Source organism: Vulpes vulpes, chromosome 2, assembly GCF_048418805.1.
Source record: "Vulpes vulpes isolate BD-2025 chromosome 2, VulVul3, whole genome shotgun sequence".
Taxonomy (NCBI): Eukaryota; Metazoa; Chordata; class Mammalia; order Carnivora; family Canidae; genus Vulpes; species Vulpes vulpes.
This window is the reverse complement of record NC_132781.1, coordinates 41,465,888-41,492,065: the sequence shown is the minus strand read 5'-3', so window position 1 is coordinate 41,492,065 and position 26,178 is coordinate 41,465,888. Positions and strand designations below refer to the sequence as shown.

General features: G+C 35.0%; 1 protein-coding gene across 20 annotated transcripts in view; it reads left to right on the top strand.

Annotated features, from left to right (window-relative positions):
• NF1 (neurofibromin 1) overlaps nt 1-26,178 on the top strand; it is a 264,921-nt gene that overhangs the window by 66,111 nt on the left and 172,632 nt on the right. For all 20 annotated transcript variants that reach the window (XM_072747755.1, XM_072747756.1, XM_072747766.1 and 17 more), the window contains exons 4-11: nt 1,244-1,434; nt 7,976-8,082; nt 14,381-14,448; nt 14,676-14,751; nt 15,455-15,612; nt 24,946-25,119; nt 25,594-25,716; nt 25,967-26,041. In XM_072747755.1, the coding sequence (XP_072603856.1) occupies nt 1,244-1,434; nt 7,976-8,082; nt 14,381-14,448; nt 14,676-14,751; nt 15,455-15,612; nt 24,946-25,119; nt 25,594-25,716; nt 25,967-26,041 (972 nt within the window). The remainder of the gene's footprint in view (nt 1-1,243; nt 1,435-7,975; nt 8,083-14,380; nt 14,449-14,675; nt 14,752-15,454; nt 15,613-24,945; nt 25,120-25,593; nt 25,717-25,966; nt 26,042-26,178) is intronic.

Here is a 26,178-nt window from a genome sequence, read left to right as displayed (position 1 = left end):
CATGATTCCAGATCTATTAGGCTCCCTGCTCAGTGGGGAGCCTGCTTCTTCCTCTCCTCCCCACTCGTGTTCTCTGTTACTAGCTCTTTCTGTCTCAAATAAATAAAAATCTGAAAAGTTATGAAAGATATTTTGGGGGCAATTGGGGAAATTTGAATATAGATTATTAGCTTATGTAAGGGGAATTGCTTTTTTTTTTAATGTGGTGATTATATCAAAGTTATATTAGAGAATGTCCTTATTTTTATTTTCTAAAGATTTTATTTATTTTAAAGAGAGAGTTGTGTGCACATGCAAGGGAGGGGGGAAGTAAAGGGAAAGGGAGTGGGACAAGTGGACTATGCGTTGAGTGCAGAGCCTTTTGGGCTCTATCTTGTGACCCTGAAATCATGTCCTGAGCTGAAATCAAGGTCAGCCAGCCACCCAGGCACCCCAAGAATGTCCTTATTTTTAAGAGATGATGAAGTACCTATGGATGAAATATGTTATTTTGAAATGGCTCAACAACAACAACAACAACAACAAAAAATTAAGCTGTTTTGGTCAGTCTACTCAGAGTCAGGTATGATTGTCCTTCCAGGATTTTTTTTAAAAATTTTTTTAAAAATTTATTTATGATAGTCATCAGAGAGAGAGAGAGAGGCAGAGACATAGGCAGAGGGAGAAGCAGGCTCCATGCACCAGGAGCCCGATGTGGGATTCGATCCCGGGTCTCCAGGATCGCGCCCTGGGCCAAAGGCAGGTGCCAAACCGCTGCGCCACCCAGGGCTCCCCCTTCCAGGATTTTATTTGAATTTGAGACAGATGACACAATGCACTCACAAATGAATACGAGTAAAGTTTATTTGGAACTCACAACAAAATTGAGACTCCTAGGAGTGGAAAGGCTTATAGGGAGTTGATGAACAGGGAATGAATGGTGGTGGTGATGGTGGAGGAGGAGGATGCTGCTAGAGAGGATGGATTGGTTGGGGGCTGGGTTTTTATTGTGATTAAGAGGTGAAAGATGGGAAAAAAAAGGTAAAAAAAGGAACCATTCAAACACAATGAAATAATTGTTGAATGTAGGTGATGACTACATGAGTGTTCATTATTCTATTTCAATTCTTATGTCTGTTTGAAAATTTTATTTTTTTTTTTATTTTTTTTTTATTTTTTATTTTTTTTGAAAATTTTCATAACTAAAAATCTTTACATGTAAATTTAAGAAAGTTTTAGAATTCTGTGATTATTTCTATTGCAGCAACCAAAGGACACGATGAGATTAGATGAAACAATGCTGGTCAAACAGTTGCTGCCGGAAATCTGCCATTTTCTTCATACCTGTCGTGAAGGAAACCAACATGCCGCTGAACTTCGGAATTCCGCCTCTGGGGTTTTATTTTCTCTCAGCTGCAACAACTTCAATGCAGTGTTTAGTCGCATTTCTACCAGGTTAGTGTGTAAATCTACATAGAACTGTTGTTAAGTAATATAATTTTAGAAGTCTTTCTTTTGTCCACATAAAAATAAAAAGGTGACAGAAACAAATTTGACTTGGGCTTTTGTGTAAATTTTATACATTGATTTCTTTGACATTTTTATGCAATATTGTGATATTAATGTGTACAATTATTATTATTTTTAATATGTACAATTAAATGTGAGTACTGTTATGAAGTTAAAAGTCCAAATTTTAGGAAAATTTATTATTCATGATCAGGTTTTTAACACTATTTTGAGTTTTTGGTTGAGCTTTTTAATATTATTCCTTTAAATGGAGTTAGCTAATCAGGTAGAATAATTGAGAAGAATAGTTGGAATTCTAATGACCTCATAGCTCTGTTCTTTATCACAAGATCCTGAGTTACCAAACAAAAACAAAACCTAGGGATATGGAAGCACAAGGAAGTGAGTAATTGCAAAGTAGACTTCTCTAGAAAGTAGACTGTGTTTTAAGTGTATGAACTCTAAAAGCTCCCATTTTTTGAGTATTTACAGCATGTGTTTATGCTGTTTTATCCACTTAGTATCTTTGAAATGTAGGTGATACTTCCCTCAGTTTACAGGTAAGCAAACTAATATCCAAAGAATTTATTAAGGCACTTTTTGAAATAATGGAGGGCCCCAAATTTTTAAGTCAGACTGGTTTCAGAGTCTGTTAAGTCCACTATACCGGGCTGCTACTCTATACTTTAATTTTAATCATATGTTTATGAAATCTTTTTTATGATATTTTTACTGTTGTGCTTTAAGTTTGTATAATAAATATGATTTTAGCTTTTATTGATGAGTAAAAAATCATGTGATTGTCAGTTGTGATATGCTACAGGTGGGAAGAAATTGGTATATAGATAGTGCTATATAGAGTAGAATTCTAACTCATGGTAGGAAGTAACTCTGGAACCTGCTCTGATGGGAATGGTTTGCCTGTCTTGTGTAAGTAGAGTCAAATGGGTCCTTAATTATGACCAAGTAGGAAGTATAACATGAATCAGTGAATTAGTGAATCTAAGACTAATACAGAATATGGAAAAATGGGCCTCTTTGTTTATTGATACATCCTTCATCTTTTGACTTGTCTGTGTTGTGTGAACAGTGGACTTCCATTAGTCAGCTTTGTTCATTTTTCTGTTGTTTTCCAACAGGTGTGAATGAGAATATACATCTTAATTTGAGAGTTTGTGCTATAGAGTTTTGGGTGAATTGGTTAACTTCAGAATCCTGCTATCTTTTTAATAAAAAAATGGCATTTCTAGAGTCTTGATGCTAGGCAACAGTATTTTTCAATCCCTTATCAGAACTGGTGTGAAAAAAATTAAATTTTGTTTGATGGTATAAATATGATTGATGCTGTTCGGTAATGTTTATACAATAGAACCATATCTTCAAGAAATCTTTTGAGTGATAACATTTTATATTCTGAGTAATATTAAACTAGTTGAAGTAGCAAGGTAACCGGCACTTAGGGAATAGGAAGTGTGAAAATTATAAAAGACAAAAGACAAAAACATTTAAGTGACTACTACACCAGCTTACTATTTGAAATAATCTTACATTGATGGTAGAAAATTATCAGAATAATAAAATATTTTTAGGTCTATCCAAGCGTGAGTTGCTTCATAAAACACAGCAAATGTGCCACCTTTTAAAAACTCTAGAAATTTTCCAGTCATCAAAGATTTCATTTTATAGGATTTTACAGCATCAACACATGTAAATATAGACTTTTGTGTGTATCCTGAACCTAGTTCACTGTTTCCAGAGAGAAGTATCTCCAGAATACAGGGGACAGACTGCTCAGAAATGGGATCTCTGAAATATGTTGCAGACAAATGCATTTCATGTAGCTTGTTCCAGAAATTGGAGCTGATCTTGTTAGAGGACCACTCACCTAAAAGGCCATTATGATGGTTTAATTTAGATGTAGATATCTTATGACATTCCTGTCATAGCATTAGGTGACTTAAAATATACAAGCAAGTAGAATGGCAGTTCTTTTTTTAATTTTTATTTTTAATTTAATTTTAATTTTTAAAAAAGATTTTATTATTTGCGAGAGATGGAGACAGAGATAGCAACAGAGATAGCAAGATGAAGCATGAGCAAGGAGGAGAGGGAGAAGCAGACTCCCTGCTGAGCAGTGAGACTGCCACAGGGCCTGATCCTGGGACCCCAGGATCATGGACCTGAGCTAAAGGCATATACTTGACTGAGCCATCCATGCCCCATTTTTTTTGGTAAGATTTTATTTGTTTCTTTGAGAGAGGTTGTGTGAGAGTGATAGAGCATGAGTGGAGGAGGGGGAAGGAGCCGAGTTAGACGGAGAGGGAAAGGGAGAAGGAGACTCCTTGATCAGCAGGGACCCCGGGATCATGATCTGAGCCAAAGGCAGACACTTAACTGACTGAGCCACCCAAGCACCCCTAGAATGGCAGTTCTTTCTGAAGATTGATTTTATATCTGACATATATCTGACATAAATGAAAATTTACTCTGTGACTATTCTACCTGTCCACAAATGTTTCTCTTTTAGGATTAACATTAGCTTTTGATATTTCTGGCCTTTGATGTTTTTTGGGGGAATATGGGCTACAGACCTTAGGTATACTTCTGCCGAAGTATACAATGTTCTGTGGCCCATAGTATTCTTTTATGTAGAAGATGAGGTGCTATCTCCATAGAATTACTGTACAGGGGATGCCTGGGTGGCTCAGTGGTTGAGCGTCTGCCTTTGGCTCAGGGAGTGATCCCGGGGTCCTGGGATGGAGTCCAACATCGGGCTCCTTGTGTGGAGCCTTCTTCTCCCTCTGCCTGTGTCTCTGCCTTACCTTCTGTCATGAATAAATAAATAAAGTCTTAAAAAAAAAAGAATTACTATATAATTGTACTAGATCTAATTGTTATGTAGTGGGAAGGCCCTGCAGAATATCTGATTTGACATATTACCAGAAGCTGAAGATTCAGTGATTTTTTTTTTAAAGATTTTATTTATTTATTCATGAGAGATACACAGAGAGAGGCAGAGACACAAGCAGAGGGAGAAGCAGGCTCCCTGCAGGGAGTAGGATGTGGGACTCAATCCCAGGACCCTGGGATCATGCCCTGAGTCACAGGCAGACACGCTCAACCACTGAGTCACCCAGGTGCCCCAGATTCAGTGATTTTAAGAATTCCTTTGATTCTTTTTTCCTCCTTTTTAGAGAAGGGGGAAGGGGGTATAAGGGAAGAGTCAAGCGGGGAAGGGCAGAGGGGGAGAGAGAGAGTCTTAAGCAGATTATGCACAGTATGGACCTGAACACAGGGCTTGATTTCAGAACCCTGAGATCATGACTTGAACTGAAATCAAGAGTCAGAACCTTGACTGACTGAGCCATCCAGATGCCACAAAAGTTCTATTTGATTCTTTCATAGATCTACTGGATTTTTTTTTATGGTTTCTTATTCTTAATAGTTTAAAATTTTTTATATGGCTGTAATCATTTAGAACATACTTATTTAACATTCTCTTAAGATTGTTAAATAATCTCATATGCTTGTATGTGCCAATTCTCATTCATAGTGAATGGTTTCCTCTCTTCTGTAAACTTTGATTGCAAATTCATCTTTAATGCACATCTGTATTTTCTTTGGGAATCTCTTGTATCTTGGAACTGTGGGAGTGTCCTAGTGATGGTTTTTGCATTTTCTTTTACTAAGTGCCCAGCTCTGGCCTTTTTTTTTTTTTTGTTAATTTCTCACCCTAGATTGTATGGATAGTATAAATGTGGACTTCAAACCCATATAAAGTAACAGCCCTGGGTGACTTTTCCCCTACCCACAACAGCCAGAGCAGACAGATATCTTATGCTAGTAGGTTTTTTTTCTCCTTCTACTCTTCTCATTCTGTCTCTCTCTGTGCAACTTTCTTTTAAGGAATTGCATAGTTCTAGTTCTTGTTAGTCATGTGTTTTGTTTTTTTTTTCAGGGCCGCATTTCCACCCTCTGCATTATTGGGGTATAAGGCTTTATATCTAGTCCCGTGTAGATGTTAACCTCAAACACCTAGGTTAAGGAGAGGAAAAAACCTAGCTCTTGTGCTTCCTTTGTTGCAAGTTCAGACCATGTCTTCAAAACCATCTCTGGTTTTCAGGTTCCTCTTCATTTCTGTACCTGGGTAGGGTGGTGTTTGTTTTCTTTTCTTTCTTTTCTTTTTTTAATTTTAAAAATTTTTAAAAGATTTTATTTATTTATTCATGAGAGACACAGAGAGAAAGGCAAAGACATAGGCAGAGGAAGAAGCAGGCTCCCTGCCGAAAGCCTGATGGGGACTTGATCCCAAAACCCTGGGATCACAACCTGAACCAAAGGCAGACCCTCAACCACTGAACTACCCAGGTGCCCTTTTTTTCCCTCTATTTAGAGAGAGAGTGAGAAAGGCAGGGAGGGGCAGAGGGAGAGAAAGAAACTCAGGCAGACTCCCCACTGAGTGCAGAGTCTGAGGTAGGGGGCTTGATCTCACCACCCTGAGATCATGACCTGAGCTGAAATCAAGAGTTGGATACTTAACTGACTGAGCCACCCAAGCACTTTTATTTTATTTCTGTACGTTTTAAATACCTTTTTTTGTGGTTCAGTTTACCTGGTCTTTCTAGATGTTTTATTTTATTTATTTTTTAAAAAGATTTTATTTATTCATAAGAGATACAGAGAGAGAGAGAGAGGAGCAGAGACATTTGGGGGGGGGCAGAGGGAGAAGCAGGGTCCATGCCGGGAGCCCGACGTGGGACTCGATCCCGGGACTCCAGGATAATGCCCTGGGCCAAAGGCAGGCGCTAAACCGCTGAGCCACCTGGGGAGGACCCCCTTTCTAGATGTTTTAATAAGTTTTCCACTTCTTTTGCTCCAACTGTCCTTTGATTGCTATGCTTTGGAAATGATGTTTAAGCCTCACAAAATACCCCTTCCGTATGGAAATACTGGACTATTAAAATGATTAAACTTCTATTTTTCAAAAATGCCCACAAGAATTAGCTTCTCAAAAGTTGGTTTTGCTGATTTATTAAGTTGTGTTTCTGAAGAAATCATATTCCGTATTTGCTAGGCTTTTTGCAGCAGCTGTGGAATTTTTAGCATGTAAGTCAATATTGAGGACCTTGTCATTCCCAGTGTGAGCTGCTAAGCCTTCTCACCCTGATGATATGAAGAGCTTTAGTGTAAGTGCTTAGACTAATTTTAATGTTAGCTATACATCTGCAGGCTAAAGTGAGTGAAAAAGGAACTTGAGAAGGAAGAAGTTGAATCAATTTCATTTTTAGCAACTGAAGATTTAATATGGTTAATGTCAGTTTTAGACTACATTAAATTGGTGTAATTCGGGATGGCTGGGTGGCTCAGTGGTTGAGCCACACCCTGCCTTTGGCTCAGGGTGTGATCCCAGTTCAGGGATTGAGTCCTACGTCAGGATTGCTGTGAGGAGCCTTCTTCTCCCTCTGCCTATGTCTCGGTCTCTCATAAATCAATAAATAAGATCTTTAAGAAAAAAATGGCTATAATCCAAGTTAATATTATGGCTAAGATTTTGTAGATTATGCTTTTCACCGTATCTGTCTCTCTTTGCATTTGTAAACGTTAATAATTCCATTCATCTGCTTACATTTTTAGTATCTATTAATTGAAGTAACGAATATGCCTCTTTAGGAAGCACGGTTCAATAGATTAACAATACCAACTTTTGAAAAGCTGACTTCTATCGCTTCTCAGCCTTTTGGCTAAGATCAAGTGAAAAGCTGACTTCTGTGGTTGTTAATGAAAAATGGAGGAAAAATTGTATTCAGACTTAAGGGAATTTTTTTATTAGTTAAAAAAATATTTTTTTACATGTTAAATTTTTCTACATTTGTGATAGCTTCATATTTAATATAAGGGAAATTCAGGGTTTAGAAAGATCTTGCCTTTATAAAATAAGTTCTATTGTGAGGGAGGGACATTAATGAAATAATCACATAAACATACAGATTGTGAAAAGTGTAAGGAGTAAAAGGCTTACTCATTTTTTTCAATATGAAGTAAATGAATCCTGTAAATGTAGATAAAATGTCATTTATGTTTCTGAAGTCTGGTTGATGTAATCAGAAGTTAATAAGTGTTTTCATTACAGAAAAATTTCAAAAAATACACATAGCACAGAGACTAGTATATCATACTTACACGTCTACTTCAGTAGTTCTCTGCATGCTGTGATTTTGTTGTTTAGATAAAAATTATATATATATATATTTAAGGCATATAGCATGACTTATGTATGCACAGTGAAATCTACTGAATTATCTTGGTTTCTGTCATCATCTCCCCTGAATTAGCAAGGTACCTTTAAATTTTATAATAAATATTTATTGTTTTATTTTTATATGTATATTTTTTCTAAAAAAATTAATCACTGGTATGAGAAGAATCTGTTTGGTTCAGAATTTTGAACTTTCCTTAAGATAAATTAGTTTTGGTTTTTACTTTTCAGGTTACAGGAATTGACGGTTTGTTCAGAAGACAATGTTGATGTTCATGATATAGAATTGTTACAGTATATCAATGTGGATTGTGCGAAATTAAAACGACTTCTAAAGGGTAAGTTTAAATGTATGATATGTCTGAAACTAATGACTGATTGAAAAACCAGTGTTTTCGGTGTATGAATTGTACCAGTTGTGTTGAACTAGAATATCAAAGTGGATTTTATAATGCAAGTGTCCTTGTGAAATAGACAATAATGCTTAATGGTTCAATAATATTTGAGCCCTTGAAAACAAAAAAATAGTGAGCATCTTAAATCTTGGCAATGGAAATTTTGTTCAACTACAAGTTTTGTTTTAGCAAAGAGAACATACAGGTGCTGTTACCTAATTTGTCTAGAATTTCATTTCTTAAGGATAGTTATAGGTTATAGAAGTTACCTGTTTAGCTGTTCTATTGCTAAAAGCAGAGTTAGCAGGATATCAAAGTTTCATAGAATGGAACCAGAAGATTGTGATTTTATGATAAGAGGAGGAATTGAGACAAGCATCTCATTTCTGACATTTGTGTTTTCAGATCTTTTACTGTCTTCCTGATTGACTTTGCAGCATTACAAAGCCTCTTACCTTTTCAGTGAATGTTTCAGTTATAATCCCATCTGGGGACATTATAATGCTTAGATTTATTTATTTCAGAGAGCAAGAGAGTGGAGATGGGGAAGGGAGGGGGAGATGTAGAGGGAAAGGGAGAGGGAAACCAAAGCAGACTCCTCACATGGCCTTAATCCCACGACCCAAGATGATGACCCCAGCCAAAACCAAGAGTTGGACATCTGACTGTGCCACCCAAGCACCTATTAATATGTGATTTTAAAGCTTTGGAAAATGCTTTGATTATTATCTTGATTAAAATAAAGTCACAATGAATTGAGAATATTTGTGGTAAACATGAAAATATTAATATAAATCAAATATCAGTGAGCATTATTGAGTATAAATACCTAAATTCATTTCACAAAAATTGTTTTTTTGGTTTTGTGTATTGTTGGATCCTGGCTAATTTAAGTGTGAAACCTTATAGTATGTGATGCACACTTTTTACACTTTTTAAATTTTACTTTGTATATTGATTAAGGAATTATGAAAAATGATTTTAGTGTCTGACTTAAAAGAAGATTTAGTTGAGAAACTCAACAGTTTTGCAGTGTAATTGTCAAAATACCTTGTTTATAGTTTTTTTTTAACACTTGCTTTAAACTTTAAACTTGTTTCCCTAGAGATGTGTAAAAAAGACTATGTAGATCAGTGCTATAAGGTTGTGTTCTATTTCTTTACCCATTTTAAGTCATTACCATTATGATCAAACAACAATTAAATCACTTTCAGTAACGTTAATAAAGAAGTAAAATGGATCATTTTAGCTACTGTAAGTGGACAGCAATTGTTTTAGACTATAATAAACCACAACTTAGGTCACAGTTAAAATTTTAAGATCTTAGTATTTATCATTAAAATTAAGATAAGAATGATAAAATTTAGAGATTTTTCTCTTGTGTATAAAATCTAATAAATATAAGTGTTTTGTGATTTTTCATGTCTGTTTAGTGACATTTCAGAAATAAACCTAGTCCCAGTTGCACATGAGTAGGTACTTCTGTAAAACATCAGGTTTCAGGATGCATGGGTGGCTCAGTCGGTTAAGCATCTGTCTGCCTTTGGCTTAAGTCATGATCTCAGGGTCCTGGAATGGAGCCTAGCATCAGGCTCCCTGCTCAGTGGGGAGCCTGCTTCTCTGTCTCCCACTCCCTCTGCTTGTGCTCTTTCTCGCTGTCAAATAAATGAATAAAATCTTTTTAAAAAAATCAGTTCTTTTAAAGAAATGTTTAATCTAATAATTAAATGGTTCTCCATGCCAAATAAGAGAAATTAAATGTGTAAATAAATGTCTCTTTTTATTGTGGTAAGTCATTCCCATTGAATATAGCCCCCTCATGAACATAAATTTAGAGTATAACTGATAAATGTGTAAAGTATAAAAAAGCCAGTATTATCTAGGCCAGCAAAAGATGGCTGTAGGTGACAATGGTGAAAGGAGTGGAAACTTCCTGTAATATGAATAGTGAAATTAGTAATGTGTTTTATTTTTTATTATTTATTTAAAAATATTTTATATATTTATTCATGAGAGAGAGAGAGAGAGAGGCAGAGACACAGGCAGAGAGAGAAGCAGGCTCCCTGCAGAGAGCCTGATGCGAGACTTGATCCCCAGACCTGGGATCACGCCCTGAGCTGAAGGCATATGCTCAACCACTGAGCCACCCAGGTATCCCAGTAATGTGTTTGAAATTTACTTTAAAATTTACAGCATTGTTAAGAAACTGTGTGCAAGAAACCATACTAAGTACTAGGTTTACAAAGGGCAAAACAAAACAAAACAAAACAAAACAAAAACCAGAGAGTAATAAAGCTCCCTTTATGGCTTGGCTTATGAGACAAATATTATCACCAAATTATTTGCAAAGTAATATGGCAAACTCAAGTAAGGTGAGCATATAGTGCCGGAAGAGGTGTGAATTTGGGGGTGAGTGGTTAAGAGGAAAAGAGCAAGATACAGAGGTACAAGAGCAGGCCAGATTGTGTTAATAAAAGCATGGTGTCATTTGTTGTATTTTCAGTATGTGTCACACATTATCCTATGCAGTTTCATGCCTTTTATCATCCATCCTCACAGGAATCCTATGAGACAGATAGTAGTAATATCATTCCTTGTGTAAATGAGGAAATTGAGGCAAAAGTAACATTTCCAGGGTCAGAGAGCTAGTGTAAGTGGCACAGTAAGATTCATATCACATCTTCCTGTCCCTAGAGCCAACTGTTACACATTGTGCTTATGTGTTATAGGGCTTTATTTTAATGGCCATGGGAAGTGATGGAAAGGCTTTAAGGTGGGATCAGTATTTTATTTTAGGCATACCACTTTATTTGAAATTTGCAGGATAGCAGAAGGTTACAATAAGTTCTGGGACTTAGTAACGTGAATGAAAAATGAGAGTAGAGCTAGTCTGGATGGAATGGTGTAGGGTGGAGACCAATTGGTAGGGAGTACCACCCTACCCCACCCCAAATTGGTAGGGTGGTACTTCGGAAGTAGAGTACACTAAATTCATAAAATACATCACCTAGCATTTGATGATTAATTTAGAAATGTGAGGTTAAAGAGAATATTATAGAGCAAGCTGATTCAAGCAGGAAAATAAAGGAAAGGTTGATAGCAGTAAAGAGCTTAGCCAATAAAATGATAAATTTAGTTTTACATCTATTGCCTTTGAGGTATGGGTAGGCTGTCCAGTCAGAAACTTACAGAACTGGAGTAATAAAAGGCATATACATTGGAACTGAGAATAAATTACCATGTGTAACACATTTAAGATGTTATAAGGGTAAAGTTAATGAACATGGGAAGGCAAAAAGGCTCTAGAACACTGTGAAATATAATGCCATTATTTGAAAATCAAAGGAGAGCAAGAACAAAGAATTTAGAGGGATATATTTTAAAACTTAGCAAATTAGTCATTTCCAAGTCCAGAAAAAAAAATGACATTTAAATTGTTTTGATAGTTTTATTACTCGAAGACTCATCTCTATCTTAGATATTTATATAAATATAGAAGGTACTTGTATCCCTTCATTAAAAGTCTATAGGGAGCAACAAAAGCAAAAATAAGTAAATGGGACAACACCAGTAAAAGCTTCTGCACAGCAAAGGAAACATCAATGACATGAAAAGGCAGCTTACTGAATGGGAGAAAATATTTGAAAATCATACATGTGATAAGACAAAATATGAGATTGTTCAACTCAATAGCAAAAAAAACCTTACATTGTGACTTTAAAAAATGGGCAGCCGACCTGAATAGATACTTTTCCAAAGAACACATACAGGTGGCCAGCTGGTACATGAATCTTGTTCAATATCATTCATCATTAGGAAAATGCAAATCAGAACCACAATGAGGTATCGCCTCATATTTCTTAGAATGGCTATTGTCAAAACAATAAGAAATAAGTGTTGGTGAGAATGTACACTGTTGGTAGGAATGTAAATTGGCACAGCTGCCAAGCAAAATAGTTTGGGAGCTCCTCAAAAAATTAAAGGTAGAACTACCATATGATCCAGCAATTTCACTCCTGGGTATTTATCCAAAGAAAATGAAAACATTAACTTGAGAAGATATATGCACCTGGTGTTCATTATTGAATAGTGCAGCATTATTTTACAATAACCAAGGTATGGAAACAACTTCAGTATCCATTGACAGATGAATGGATAAAGAAGGTGTAAGATATTTATATTTAACATGTACGTATGTGTTTTTATATATATTTAAAAGTAATCTTTTAATATTTTATATATTATGTTTATATATAAACATGTATTTATGTATAAGTGGAATATATTATATAAATTAAAATGGAACATTATTCAGCTATAAAAAAGAAATCATAACTATTTGTAACAATACAGATAGGTCTTGAAGGAATTATGTTAAATGAAATATGTCAGAGAAACAAATACTCTGTGTCTCACTTATATGTGGAATTTTTTTTTTTTTTTTTAAAGAAAAACACTGAAGCTCATAGATAGAATAGATTGGTGTTTGCCAGATATGGGGCAAGGGATGGGAGGGTGAGCAAAATGGGTGAAGGGAGTTAAAAGGTACAAACTTGCAGTTATAAAAATTCATGAGGATATAATGTACAGCATGGCAACTATAGTTAATAATACTGGATTGTGTATTTCAGAGTTGCCAAGAGAGTAGATCTTCAAAGTTCTCATCATGAGAAAAAAAAATTTGTAGCTATGTATGGTGATGGATGTTAACTAAACGTATTGTGATTATTTCACAGTATATACAAATACCGAATCATTATGTTGTATACCTGAAACTAATATAATGTTATGTTAATTATAACTCAATTAAAACAAGCAAAGTCCATAGGTATTTTCTCCAAGGGACTGTTACCAGTAAAATAGTTTATAGAAGGGTCATCTTTTCTAGGTATAAGTCTTTTTGTAGATGGGGACAACACATAGATGAAGGAGGAAATAAAAAATAATATATTCATACGGAGTGATGTTTAGTCTTGTTTTTAAAATGCAGTCCAGGGCAGCCCGGGTGGTTCAGCGGTTTAGCGCCGCCTTCACCTCAGGGTGTGATCCTGGAGACCAAGGATTGAGTGCGTCTCACTTCGGGCTCCTTGCATGGAGCCTGCTTCTCCCTCTGCCTGTGTCTCTGCTTCTCTCTCTCTCTGTCTCTCATGAATAAATAAATAAAACCTTAAAAAAAAAATGCAGTCCAGTGTTTTGAACAAATTAGCAAAATAAAAACAAAAATGTGTTTAATGAGATACGAATGTGATAAGGCTACTTTCATATGCTGCTCTGTGTGAGTGGCATTTGGCCCAGTCCTTCTGAAAATCAGTTTGACAGTGTTTATCAAGAGAAAATATTAATCTCTTTGACCAGATAATTCTACTTCTGGATCTTATCCTAAAGAAATGAACAGTAATATGGAAAGGATTTTTATATAAAAGTGTTTGTTAGTGTTATTTATAATAATGAAATATTGGAAATATCTTAACTGTACAATTGGAAAATGTTTAAATAACCAGTGACTTAATATACGGACTTAAATATTCTGAAAGACACCAGAGCGTACTTGAACAAACTGTGGCTTTGAAACCCAATTCAGTAGTTAATTAGATCTTTAACCTCAGAAACACAATTTGCTCATCTATAATATCTGAAAATAGTAAGATTTTAAAAGAAATATATTAGATTGAAAATACCTGACTTGTAAGTATTAAGTAATAGTTACTCTTGTATTTAGAGTCATCAATTATATGTATGAAGAATTTTTAATGATACTGAATAAATTGGAGATACTACGTAAAATGAAGAAAACAGGTTTGATTTAGCCTTTATGATCTCAGCCATGGTAAATATATTTGTCTTATACATGCTTACGAAAAGGGATGGAAGAAGTTCATCAGACCTGTGATTCTGAATGGTGGAATCATGGATGATATTTTAAATTCCCCTTAGATTGTTGTGTATTCTTTGAATTTTCTACAATGACTGTGTGTTTTATACTTTAAAAACAAATTATTAAAAATAAAAACAAGAATCTTTGAAATTCAATGCATAATTGCTTTTTATTGAGTTTTGTCTTTAGTGAACATAACCAGTGAGTTTTTGGTTTATATTATCTTTACCTTCACATTGCTTACAAATAATGCTAGAACAAAAATTTGTATGTAGAAGGAAAGTTTTGTTTGTTTTTATGAGTAGTTGTGAATTTGTGTTAACTAATCAATTTTAGAGTTAATTAAAAAAAATTTTTTTCCCCTAGAAACTGCATTTAAATTTAAAGCCCTAAAGAAGGTTGCACAGTTAGCAGTTATAAATAGCCTGGAAAAAGTAAGTTATAACATCTTTGATATTAAAATTTTATTACATTTTGTTTGTAAATGATGCTATTTTTACTATTTTGAACCATAAGTCACGACGTAAAAGTGATAGTTTCACGTAAATATTTAGGAATGCATTGCAATATTCTTACAAAGGAAATTAGAAGTATGACATTTATTTATATTCTGAAAATATCTGTGCTTTATATATAAAAACATATGTTTTGTTATTTGTAGGCATTTTGGAACTGGGTAGAAAATTATCCAGATGAATTTACAAAGCTGTACCAGATTCCACAGACTGATATGGCTGGTAAGGATAAGATTATTCATCTTTTAAACTCTTACTTATGAGGTAAAAGCTTATCATTTTCCAGGTTATTTTTGTTATTTAGGTGCTTTTACATTTTGTCAGCTGATGTCAAGTAGGAAATACTATTTTTCTCTTATATTTCAAAATTTCCCTCAGTCCTTTTCCTTTCCTTTTGAGCAAATAGTAAAAGAAGTTTGGAATGAAGCTCTAATCTTTAGAGTTGTAGATTGGATATTTGATGATTCTTCTTTGTAGAGAAGTACTTTTTTTTGTGTCCTGAGGCTTCATTTTGTATTTAGAGAGATTTGTATAAAGTGGTGATATCTTTAACTAGAATTTTTGAGACACAAATGTAATGCAGAGAATACAAACTCCTGGAGAGCTTTGATGATACCCTTCGGGAAGCTGTCCAGTCTTTATTTCTTGCATACATCATACTTTGCATAAGGCCCTGCTCATTGAAACTAAACACGAGTTTGACTGCTCTGAAATGTGACATTTTCTAGGGTGGATCAAGATAGTTCTTTCAATACAAAGACAATACTTGCCTGCTTACCTGAATGAATTTAATTATTTAAATGAACTTCTAGGTTTATCATTTAAAACTGTGACCTTTGGGTTTTGGATAGTGGCAGCTTTTAGTTTAATGCCAGAGATTTTCTTCTCATAATAGTAATATCATTTAATTGTATTTTTTACATAGAGTGTGCAGAAAAACTGTTTGACTTGGTGGATGGTTTTGCTGAAAGCACCAAACGTAAAGCAGCAGTTTGGCCACTGCAAATCATTCTCCTTATCTTGTGTCCAGAAATAATTCAGGATATATCCAAGGATGTAGTTGATGAAAACAACATGAATAAGGTGAGGAAACACAAGTATTTCCACTCTGTCCAGATGTCATCTAGTCCATTTTAATCAAGATGTGGATTACTTTTAGGCTTAGTGTTCTGTCAGAACAGTATTTCAGGGGACCATTTCTAATTATCACATTAGGTCTGTTTGTTTGCTGGCTTTGGCAGAGACCTACTCATACACAGGTTTATTTGGAGGGAAAAAAGATTTAAAACAATTCTTTAGTTTCATTCTTTTACCAGAGAAGACTAAACAACACTTCTGCTAGTGCTCAAGTAGCTTTTTTGACAGTTACAGCAAGGGTTGCTCTCTTACAATCCATCACTTTTGTGTTGTGTTGTTTGCATATACTTAGATGTGTATCTGCTTGGTGCTGATGAAATTGTTTAGTGACTCATTTTAGATATTTTAGAACAGTGTTCATAGCATTTTATTAGGAGGGTGTAGGATACCACATATGCTAAGTGAAATTGGTATTAAAACAACTGCTAATTCTAAGGAGCCCTTGTAATTTTTAAAAAATAGAGTAGGGTAGGGGCACCTGGATGGCTCAGTTGGTTAAGCGTTTGCCTTCGGCTTAGGTCATGATCCTGGGGTCCTGGGATCAAGCCCCACGTCAGGCTCCCTGCTCAATGGGGAGTCTGCTTCTCCTCTCTCCTCTGCTAATGCTCTTTCTCGGGTGTTCTCTCACTCTCTCAAATAAGTTAATAAAGAAAATCCTTAAAATAAAATAGAGCAGTGTAGGGTGTTAATATTGTGTTATTTGAATTTCTGTATGCAGTTTGTTTTTGTAATACTCTGTTTATTGCTTGCTTGCCTGCCACTTTGGGAGAAATACTCTTAATTGAGTGAACATGAAATGGGCTCCTGCCCATGAAATGATTTGCCTGTGGATGGAGATGTTCAGAATCAGCAGAATGATTCAATAATTTGTAGAAATATTGGATAGGGAATTTATGCAATAGATGGCTAAATAAGTGAACTTAGGTAATCCTTTAGAGTCTGTGATGCTTTGGTACTCCTCTTTGATCTGTAGCCTCTATCTTCTGTTGTGAGGACACCGTTTTTCATGTTAGGTTGCCTTGGAGCCTTGTCAAAAGAGTAATTTTTTTGGGGGGGGGGTTCTGTTTATTGGGAAAAGAAACAGCTAAAAAGCTACTATAAATTCAATACTATTCTTAAGTAATTTGCATTCGAATGATCACAACTACATCTTTCCAAGTGTTTATTGGTTATTTGTATACCTTCTATGAATTTCTCTTTTTCCACTGAATAGTTTGTTCTTTGTTGATTTGTATGTACACTTTTTGCTTGGTTTCTTTTTTTTAACTTTATAGGTTTTTTTGTTTTAGATTTTGCTATTTAGATATTTAAAATTTGTATGTAGCCAATTCTTTTTCTTTTTGTCTCCTAGCTTTTTTGGTCATATTGCTCCTACCCAAGATTCTATTTATTCATTTTATTGAGATATCATTCACATACCATAAAATTCACTCTTTTAAAGCATACATACAGTTCACTGGTTTTTAGCATATACAAAAAATTGTGCAACCATCACCACTATCTAATTTAAGAACATTTTTGTTGTCCCTGAAAGAAACCTCATATCTGTTATCAGTCACTCCTTATTCTAGATTCTGATAACTACGAATCTATTTTCTGTCTCTATGGATTTGCCTATTCTGGACATTTTATATAAATGGAATCACACAATATGTGACATTTGTACCCAGAATGTCTCAAGATTTTTGAAATAGACTTTTATATATTTCTTAGTAATTTTCTAGGTTAAAAATTTTAGATTTTAAAATATTTCTGGATTAAAAATTGCATTATTCATTTATTTTTTATGTATTCTCACTCTTTCCTAGTCACATTACTTATGAGCTAACCATTATTAATGGTTGGTTTATACATATCCTTCCATTCGTATCTACTTGCTCATACAAATATTCAAATTAAAATATATATACGTACATAGGGCAGTGATGGTTATATTTTAAAATGAAGTCATATATATTTTTAAGTACTCTCTACACCCAGTGTGGGGCTTGAACTCATGACCCTGAGACTAAGAGCCACACGCTCCACTGACTGAGTCAGCCAGGCACCCCAAAATGAAATCATAATATACACATTACTCTGCATCTTGCTTTATTTACTTAAGTGTGTATCTTGGCTGTTCTTCAAAATAGTTGGTAGACATCTAACACATTCCTTTAAGTGTTAGGTAATATTCTGTTACACTAATGAGCCTCATTTACTCAACCACCTCACTGTGAATGGATGAATACTTAGGTACTTAGATTTTTTTTTTTCAAATTTTTGACATTACATTTAATTCTTAAGTAAATATGTTCATATATTTTTGTTAACTGATGCTTTTAATAAATGTTTATATTTTAATATTTTAAAAGATTTTATCCATTTATTTGACAGAGAGAGTACAAGCCAGGGAAGCAGGAGAGGGTGAAGCAGGCTTTTTGCTCACCCAACACAGGGCTCTATCCCAGGACCCCAGGATCATGATCCAAGCTGAAGGCAGATGCTTGACTGACTGAGCCACCCAGGCACCCCAGTTAACAGATGCTTTTGATTTTATAGACTAGAATTCCAAAACTGGGATTTGTTATTAAATTTTTTTTTGTTATTAAATTTTTTTTAAGAATTTATTTATTAATTTTATTTTATTTTATTATTATTTTTTTAAATTTTACTTTTTTTTTATGATAGTCACACAGAGAGAGAGAGAGAGAGAGAGACAGAGAGACAGAGAGGCAGAGACACAGGCAGAGGAAGAAGCAGGCTCCATGCACCAGGAGCCTGACGTGGGATTCGATCCCGGGTCTCTAGGATCGTGCCCTGGGCCAAAGGCAGGCGCCAAACTGCTGCGCCACCCAGGGATCCCTATTTATTAATTTTAGAAAGCACATGTGCAAGAGAGAGCAAGCTAGTGTGCTTGAGTCAGGGGGAAGGGCAAAGGGAGAGGGTGAGAGAGAATCCCAAGCAGACTCCCTGCTGAGTGGAGTCTGTCATGGAGCTCGATCTCATGACCCTGAGATGCCCTGAGCTGAAATCAAGAGTTGGATACCCAACTGACTGAGCTACCCAAACAACCCTGTATTTAAAAATTTTAATAGTTATTCTTAGATTTACATTCTCCAATATTTGTAGCATGTCACTAATATGACTTAGAATGCCTGCTTTCCCACATTCTTACCATGATCACATGTTTTTCAGTCTTTAGTGACATGAAAAAGAGTGTCTCATTTTACTGCTTTTGATTAGTGAGGTTCAGGATCATTTCTGTTTTGTGGTCATTTGCATGTTTTCTTTTGCATGTCTATTGATTTCCTGTATTTATTTAGTTTTTTTTTTTTTTTTTTTTTTTGCCAGTTTCTCTATTCACCTATGGACTTTTTGTCTATTAGTCTCTTACTTTATGATACTAAACTTGATTTAGAAGAATCTATTATAGTTTCCAAATTGTTAGGTTTTTTTGGTGATTTTTAAAGATTTAATTGTGGTTAGAAAATGGTAGTACATATTTGTTTTAAAAAGTATTCTGTGGGGAAAAAATTCTGTGGTTACTGGAGAAGACTGTGTATCATTTCTTTAGGGTACAGAATTTAAACAACTTTCTTTTTTTTAAAAATTTTTATTTATTTATGATAGTCACAGAGAGAGAGAGAGAGAGAGAGAGAGAGGCAGAGACACAGGCAGAGGGAGAAGCAGGCTCCATGCACCGGGAGCCTGACGTGGGATTCGATCCCGGGTCTCCAGGATTGCGCCCTGGGCCAAAGGCAGGCGCCAAACTGCTGCGCCACCCAGGGATCCCAGGGTACAGAATTTAATGTAAATGTTTAAAACTGCATTTAGAACTATTCTTGTAGCTCTTGAGAATTCCTGTAGGAGCTTGAGAGTCTCCTATGAGTATACTGAGCTCCCTGAACTCTTTTTTTTTTTTTTTTTAAAGATTTTATTTATTTATTCTTGAGAGACACAGAGAGAGACAGAGGCAGAGACACAGCCTGAGGGAGAAGCAGGCTCCATGCAGGGAGCCTGGTGCGGGACTCAATCCCAGGACTCCAGGATCATACCCTAGGCCACAGGCAGGTGCTAAACCACTGAGCCACCCAGGGATCCCCAAGCTTCCTGAATTCTTACTTAAGAATTCAGTACTTAAGCCAGTAGACTGGCAGTGTGACAGATCTCCTCCTAGGCATTGGTAATCATTTAGTTCTTTATTATATAGCAAGCAAAGAGCAAATAACAAACAAATAGAACCCTAAGCATATTGGACTGGGCTCAGTTATACATTGTGAACTATATGTGAACTATATGTGAGAAAAGGTTCTCTCTTTTAGTTTATAGTTTTTGTTATTTTACTGTGTTTTTATTTTACTAGGAAGGTAGTATAATGGCTTAATACAATAGATCTTTATTATACTTATGAAACAGTAATGAGCTGCTGATCTGAATAGCTTTGTAGGATACCCCCCTCCTCTTTGTGGTTTCTTAGGACCTTCGACAGCAAAGACTGCCATTTTTAAAACATAGGTTCTATGGAAGTTGATCCTATTCTGCTGGCCAGAAAGGAAAACATGGGAAATCATGCTGAGGCTTTTTATGGGCCAGGCCTAGAAATGGCACACTTTCACATTCCAGTGGGTAGAACTTAGTCACATGGCTATATCTAACTGCAAGAGAACCTGAGAAATACATCTGTATCCTCCAGGAACCAAGAATGAAGGAGTTAGGAGAAAGAAGAGGAGTCAAGGATGGCCTAGACTGCTCTCTCTTAGGTTTTCCAGTTATTTCTTTAGGGATGCAAAGCTATATATCCAGAGTACCTGTCCACTAGGAGAATAATGCAGGCTATATGTGCAGCAAGAAGAGGTGTGGAACCTTAGTTGAGCTTGAAATAAGAATAGAACTTAGAGTTGTTCAGGTCTGGGTGATCAAGAAAATGGATGTTCAGAAAAGTTAGTTAGCTAGAGACTTGAAGATTTATTCAGGTGTTGATAAGAAATGAGGATGAAGAGGCAGATGTGAACAGTCTGGAGGATACTGTGAGACAGTTGGGATTGAAACTATTCTTTAGGCAATAGGGAAAAGTTTAGGGGTAAAGGTGAGATATACAAAGTAGTGTTTTTGGCTGATAAAAGGAAGTTCCAAAGTGGGAACTGGATCAAAATAATGCGAATTTAGCTTTTAAAATTTTATTTACTTATCTATATTGTGATAAAATAACCTTTTTTAAGTGTACAATTCAGTGGCATCAAGTACCTTCATGGTGTTTTGCAACCATCACCATTATTTATTAGTGAACTTTTTTAAGTCTAATTCTGTACGTTAAACAATTAACTTCTCATTCCCCCAATCTCTAACCCCTGGTAGCCTCTATTCTATTCTTCGTCTCTCTCAGCTGCCTATTTTAGGCACCTCATATCGTGGAATCATACAATATTTGACCTTATATGTCAGGCTAATGCCATTAAAATGTTTCAAGATCTATTTTGTTGCATGATCAGAATTTCATATTGTAGCTGAATCAGTATTCCATTGTATGTATATATGACTTTTGTTTAGGTCCTAGAAATTTCTTGTGTTCAGTGGTATTTCATTGTGGTTTTGATTTGCATCTTTTAAAAAACAATTTAAGTTTATTTTAAGAAGTCCCTCCATCCAACGTGGAGCTCGAACTCTCAACCTTGAGATCAAGAGTTGCATGCTCTTCTGACTGAACCAGCCAGGTGCCCTGATTTGCATTTTCCTACTGACTAACAATGTTGATCATCTTTTCATAAGCTTATTGGCCATTTGCATATCTTCTTTGGAGATGTGTCTGTTGGAGTTTTTTGCCCATTCTTTAATTGGGCTGTTTATTTTTTGTTGTTGTTGAGTTGTAGGAGTTCTTGATAGGTCATGGATGGTAATCCTTTATCAGATGTATGATTTGCAAATGTTTTCTCCCATTTTGTCGACTGTTTTACTTTCTTGATAGTGTCACTTGACACAGAAAAGTTTTTCTTTTTTCTTTTTTTAAAAGATTTTACTTATTTATTGAGAAACACACAGAGAGAGGTAGAGACATAAAGATAAAGGGAGAAGCAGACTCCCTAGAGGGAGCCTGGTGTGGGACCTGATCCCAGAACCCAGGGATCACGACCTGAGCCAAAGGCAGATGCTCAGCCACTCAGCCACCCAGGTGCCCCAAGGTTTTTCGTTTGACGAAATCCGTGTATTCATTTTTTGTTGTTGTTCCTAGTGCTTTTTTGTTATTATATCCAAAAGAAACTGCCAGATCCAGTGTTGTGAAGATTTTCTTTAATGTTTTATAGTTTTAGCTGTTTAGATCTTTGAGCTGGTTTGAGTTAAATTTTACATATGAGGGAGAGAAGGGTCCAACTTCATTCTTTTGGATCTGGATATTCAGTTTTCCTAGCACCTTTTGTTCAAAAAACTGTCCTTTCTCCATTGAATGGTGTTAGCACATTAGTTGAAAATAATTTGATCCTATATGTGAGGATTTCTTTCTGAACTTCCTATTCTGTTTCACTGCTTATAGCTCTGTTCTGATACCAGTACCACAGTGTTTTGATTCCTGTAGCTTTATAGTAAGTTTTGAAATCAGGAAATAGGAGTCTTCCAACTTTGTTCTTTCTCAGGATTGCTTTGGCTATTTCTTATTCCTTGAAATACCATATGAATTTTTGGATGGGTTTTTCTATTTCTACAAAAAAATGCTTTTGGGGTTTTGATAGGGATTGCATTGAATCTGTAGATTGTTTTGGACATTATGGACATTTTAACAATGTTAGGTCTCCCAGTCAGTGAACATGGGATGTATTTCCATTTATTTGTGTCTTTAATTTCTTGTAACACTGTTTTGTAGTTTCATTGTGTAAGCTTTCACCATCTTGGTTAACTCCCAAGTATTTTATTCTTTTTAATGCTCTCATAAGTAGAATTGTTTTCCTCTTCAAGTGGTTCATTGCTAGTGTCTAGAAATGTGACTGATTTTTATGTTGATTTTGTATCCTAGATCTTTGCTGAATTTATTACCTCTAATAGGTGCATGTGTATGTTCTACAAATAAGATTCTGTCATCTAAGAACAGAGGCCATTTTACTTCTTCCCTTCCAATTTAAATGACTTGTTACTTTTTTTTTCTTTTTCTTTTCTTAAATGTTTTGTCTAGGACTTCCCCTAATAATGTTGAAAAGAAGCAGCAAAACTAGGCATCCTTATCTTGTTCCTCTTGTTAGGAGGAAAGCTTTTGGTCTTTCACTATTGTGTGGTGTTAGCTGTCCTCTTTTTATATATGGCTGTTACCATGTTGAGGAAATTTTCTTCTATTCCTATCTTATCCAGTGCTGTTATCATGAGAGGGTGTTGAATTTTGTCAAATGTTTTTTCTGCAGCGGTTGCAAGGATTATGTGAGGGTTTTTTTTTTTTTTTTTTTCCTCATTCTACTAACATGGTATATCATATTGATTGATTTTTGTTGTTGGAACCTTTTTTCTACTCTACAAATAAAGCCCACATGGTCATGTTGTATAATCCTTTTAATATACTGCTGAATTTGGTTTGCTAATTCTTGAGGATTTTTCATAAATATTTTTAGGGATACTGGTCTGTAGTTTCCTTGTAGTGTTTTTGTTCGGCTTTTGTATTAAGATAATGTTGCCCTTAATGGAAAGTTCAGAAGTGTTTGTTCCCTCTCCTCTAAATTTTTGGAAGTATTTGAGAAGGGTTGGTATTAATTCTTCTTTAAATGTGTGATAGAATTCACCAGTGAAACCTGGGGTTTTCTTTGTTGAGAGGTTTTTGATTACTGGTTTAATCTCCTTACTAAATCTAGCTTAATTCAGATTTTTTATTTCTTACTCAGTTTTGGTAGATTGTATGTTCTAGGAACTTGCCCATTTTGTTTGAATTATCCATTGTTGGCATATAATTTTTCATTTGTTTTTTAGTCTTTTTTATTTCTTTAAATACAGTAATATTCTCATTTTCAATTCTGTTTTTTGGTAATTTGGATCTTTTTTTTCTTCATCTAGCAAAAGGTCTTTCAAATTTCTTGACCCATTCAAGAGCCAGATTTTGATTTTGATTTTTTTCCTGTTGTTTTCTATTCTCTGTCTTTACTGTAATCCTTTAATTTCCTTCCTTTTGCTAGCTTTGGATTTAGTTTGCTCTTCTTTTTCTAGTTCCGTAAGGTATACAGTTAGGTTATTGAATTGAGAGCTTTCTTCTTTTTAATGTGAGCATTTCCAGCTACAAGTTTTCCTCTTAGCACTGCTTCCACTGTGTCCTGTTTTTGGTGTTGTTTTCCCTTTGATTTACTTCAAGATATTTTCTAATTTTCTTTGTGATTTTTTTTTTCCTTTGGCCATTGGTGTTTAATTTTCACGTATCTGTGAACTTTCCAGTTTTCCTTCTGCTGTTGATTTCTAGTTTCATTGTGATTGGGAAATTATTTCCTGTGATTTCAATCTCTTATAAATTTATTAAGACCTGTTTTGTAGCCTAACATATGATCTATCCTGGGTATTTATGTATACTGGAGAAAAATGTATATTCTGCTGCTGATTGATCATTTTAGCTTTTGACATGTTATATTTGAGAATACATGTAAGTAGAGTTGTAAGATTTTCATTTAGGTGAAAAGCAGAGGGGGAAATTTGTTAGTGAGCTGCAATTAGGGCTTGAGATCATAAGAATGGATAACTTTTTCTCAGGAACAGAATTTAGAGCAATAGAACAACCTTAGGTATATCTAGTTAGAAGGCTGAAGGTTGAATATGCGTGGAATTTTAGAAGAGAATCAATGGTTTGGCATAGACCACAACCAAGACAGTATAATATTTAGAAATATTTAGAAAGAGAATATGATCAGCTGAATTCAGGGTTGAGAAGTTAACTACTTTGTTTGGGAGGGACGGTCTCTTAAGTTCCTTTAATAATTCAACAAACACAGTGAAGAACAGATTCTGTTTTTTTTTTTTTTTATTTGAGAAACATGTAAATGATGACAACATTATTTTTTTTTTAAAGATTTTATTTCTTTATTAATGAGAGACACAGTGAGAGAGAGAGAGAGAGGCAGAGACACAGGCAGAGGGAGAAGCAGGCCCCATGCAGGGAGCCCGACGTGGGACTCGATACCAGGTCTCCAGGATCAGGCCCTGGGCGCTAAACTGCTGAGCCACCCGGGCTGCCCATGTAGTTTTAAAATATAATTTTTAGAGGCTGATAATTTGCTATTTTATTACACAAATCTGAAATGTTAGAAACTGCGCATATTGTTGTTTTTCTATATTTGAATTCTATAGAAATTGTTTCTGGACAGTCTACGAAAAGCACTCGCCGGCCACGGAGGAAGCAGACAGCTGACAGAAAGTGCTGCGATTGCCTGTGTCAAACTCTGTAAAGCAAGTACTTATATCAACTGGGAAGATAACTCTGTCATTTTCCTACTGGTTCAGTCCATGGTGGTTGATCTTAAGGTAATGCAGTTGTTATCTCTTAACTACAAATTTTAAGAAAACTAAAGGAAAAATAAACTTCTAGTATAAGTATTATTATGCTAGATCATTGTCAAAGATCATTGCTAACATTGAAGTTCTGAATCTTCTTGGATGGTAAGTTCATAAGACCTGCTTTTGTTATTTCTGTGTCACTCAGACTAAATTGGTTTTTACAGTATGATGAAAACACAGAATTAACTCATTTTGTTAAATTATAAATATTCAGACTTGGTTTTAAAATAATGTAGAAATAGGGCCTGAAAGGAACCATTTCTGGTATAGTTTAGAATTTTATCAGACTGATGAACCACTTTGTTAGTGCTTTGTGCTTCTTCTGGCAATTAAATGTTATTTCCGTGTATGTGGATGCTGTGTTGGTATTATTAAATACTAGTAAAAAGAAGTACTGCATGATTGTTTAAAGGCTTTTGTTTTCTTTTGGGATTTTCATAGAACCTACTCTTTAATCCAAGTAAACCATTCTCAAGAGGCAGTCAGCCTGCAGATGTGGATCTAATGATTGACTGCCTTGTTTCTTGCTTTCGAATAAGCCCTCACAATAACCAACACTTTAAGGTGAGAGTATTGGTTTATATCCAGTTGTGTTTACTATTACAACTTATGCTGTTGATCCTTACTTTATAAATGTGAACAGACTAGAAAGATGAATTGGTATTTTTCAATATTACGTGTTGATGTTAATTTTAAGACCTTAAGGATTTATTCTGTTTTTTAAAAACTTTTCCTTTCTGTTTCTTTTATCTTCATTTGTGTTGAATATTTTTCTCATAGAAATAATACACAATTTTTTTCTTATTCCCTGTAGATCTGCCTGGCTCAGAATTCCCCTTCTACATTTCACTATGTGCTGGTAAATTCACTCCATCGAATCATCACCAATGTAAGTCCAAAAGGTATTGCTAAATTACTTAAAATTTTTTTTCCTTCCTTTCTTTCCTCTTGTATTTCTTTTTAAGAAAAACATTCTTGGTTTGTAAAAGATTTCGAACTTAGATGTATGGTATAGAAAGATTTCTC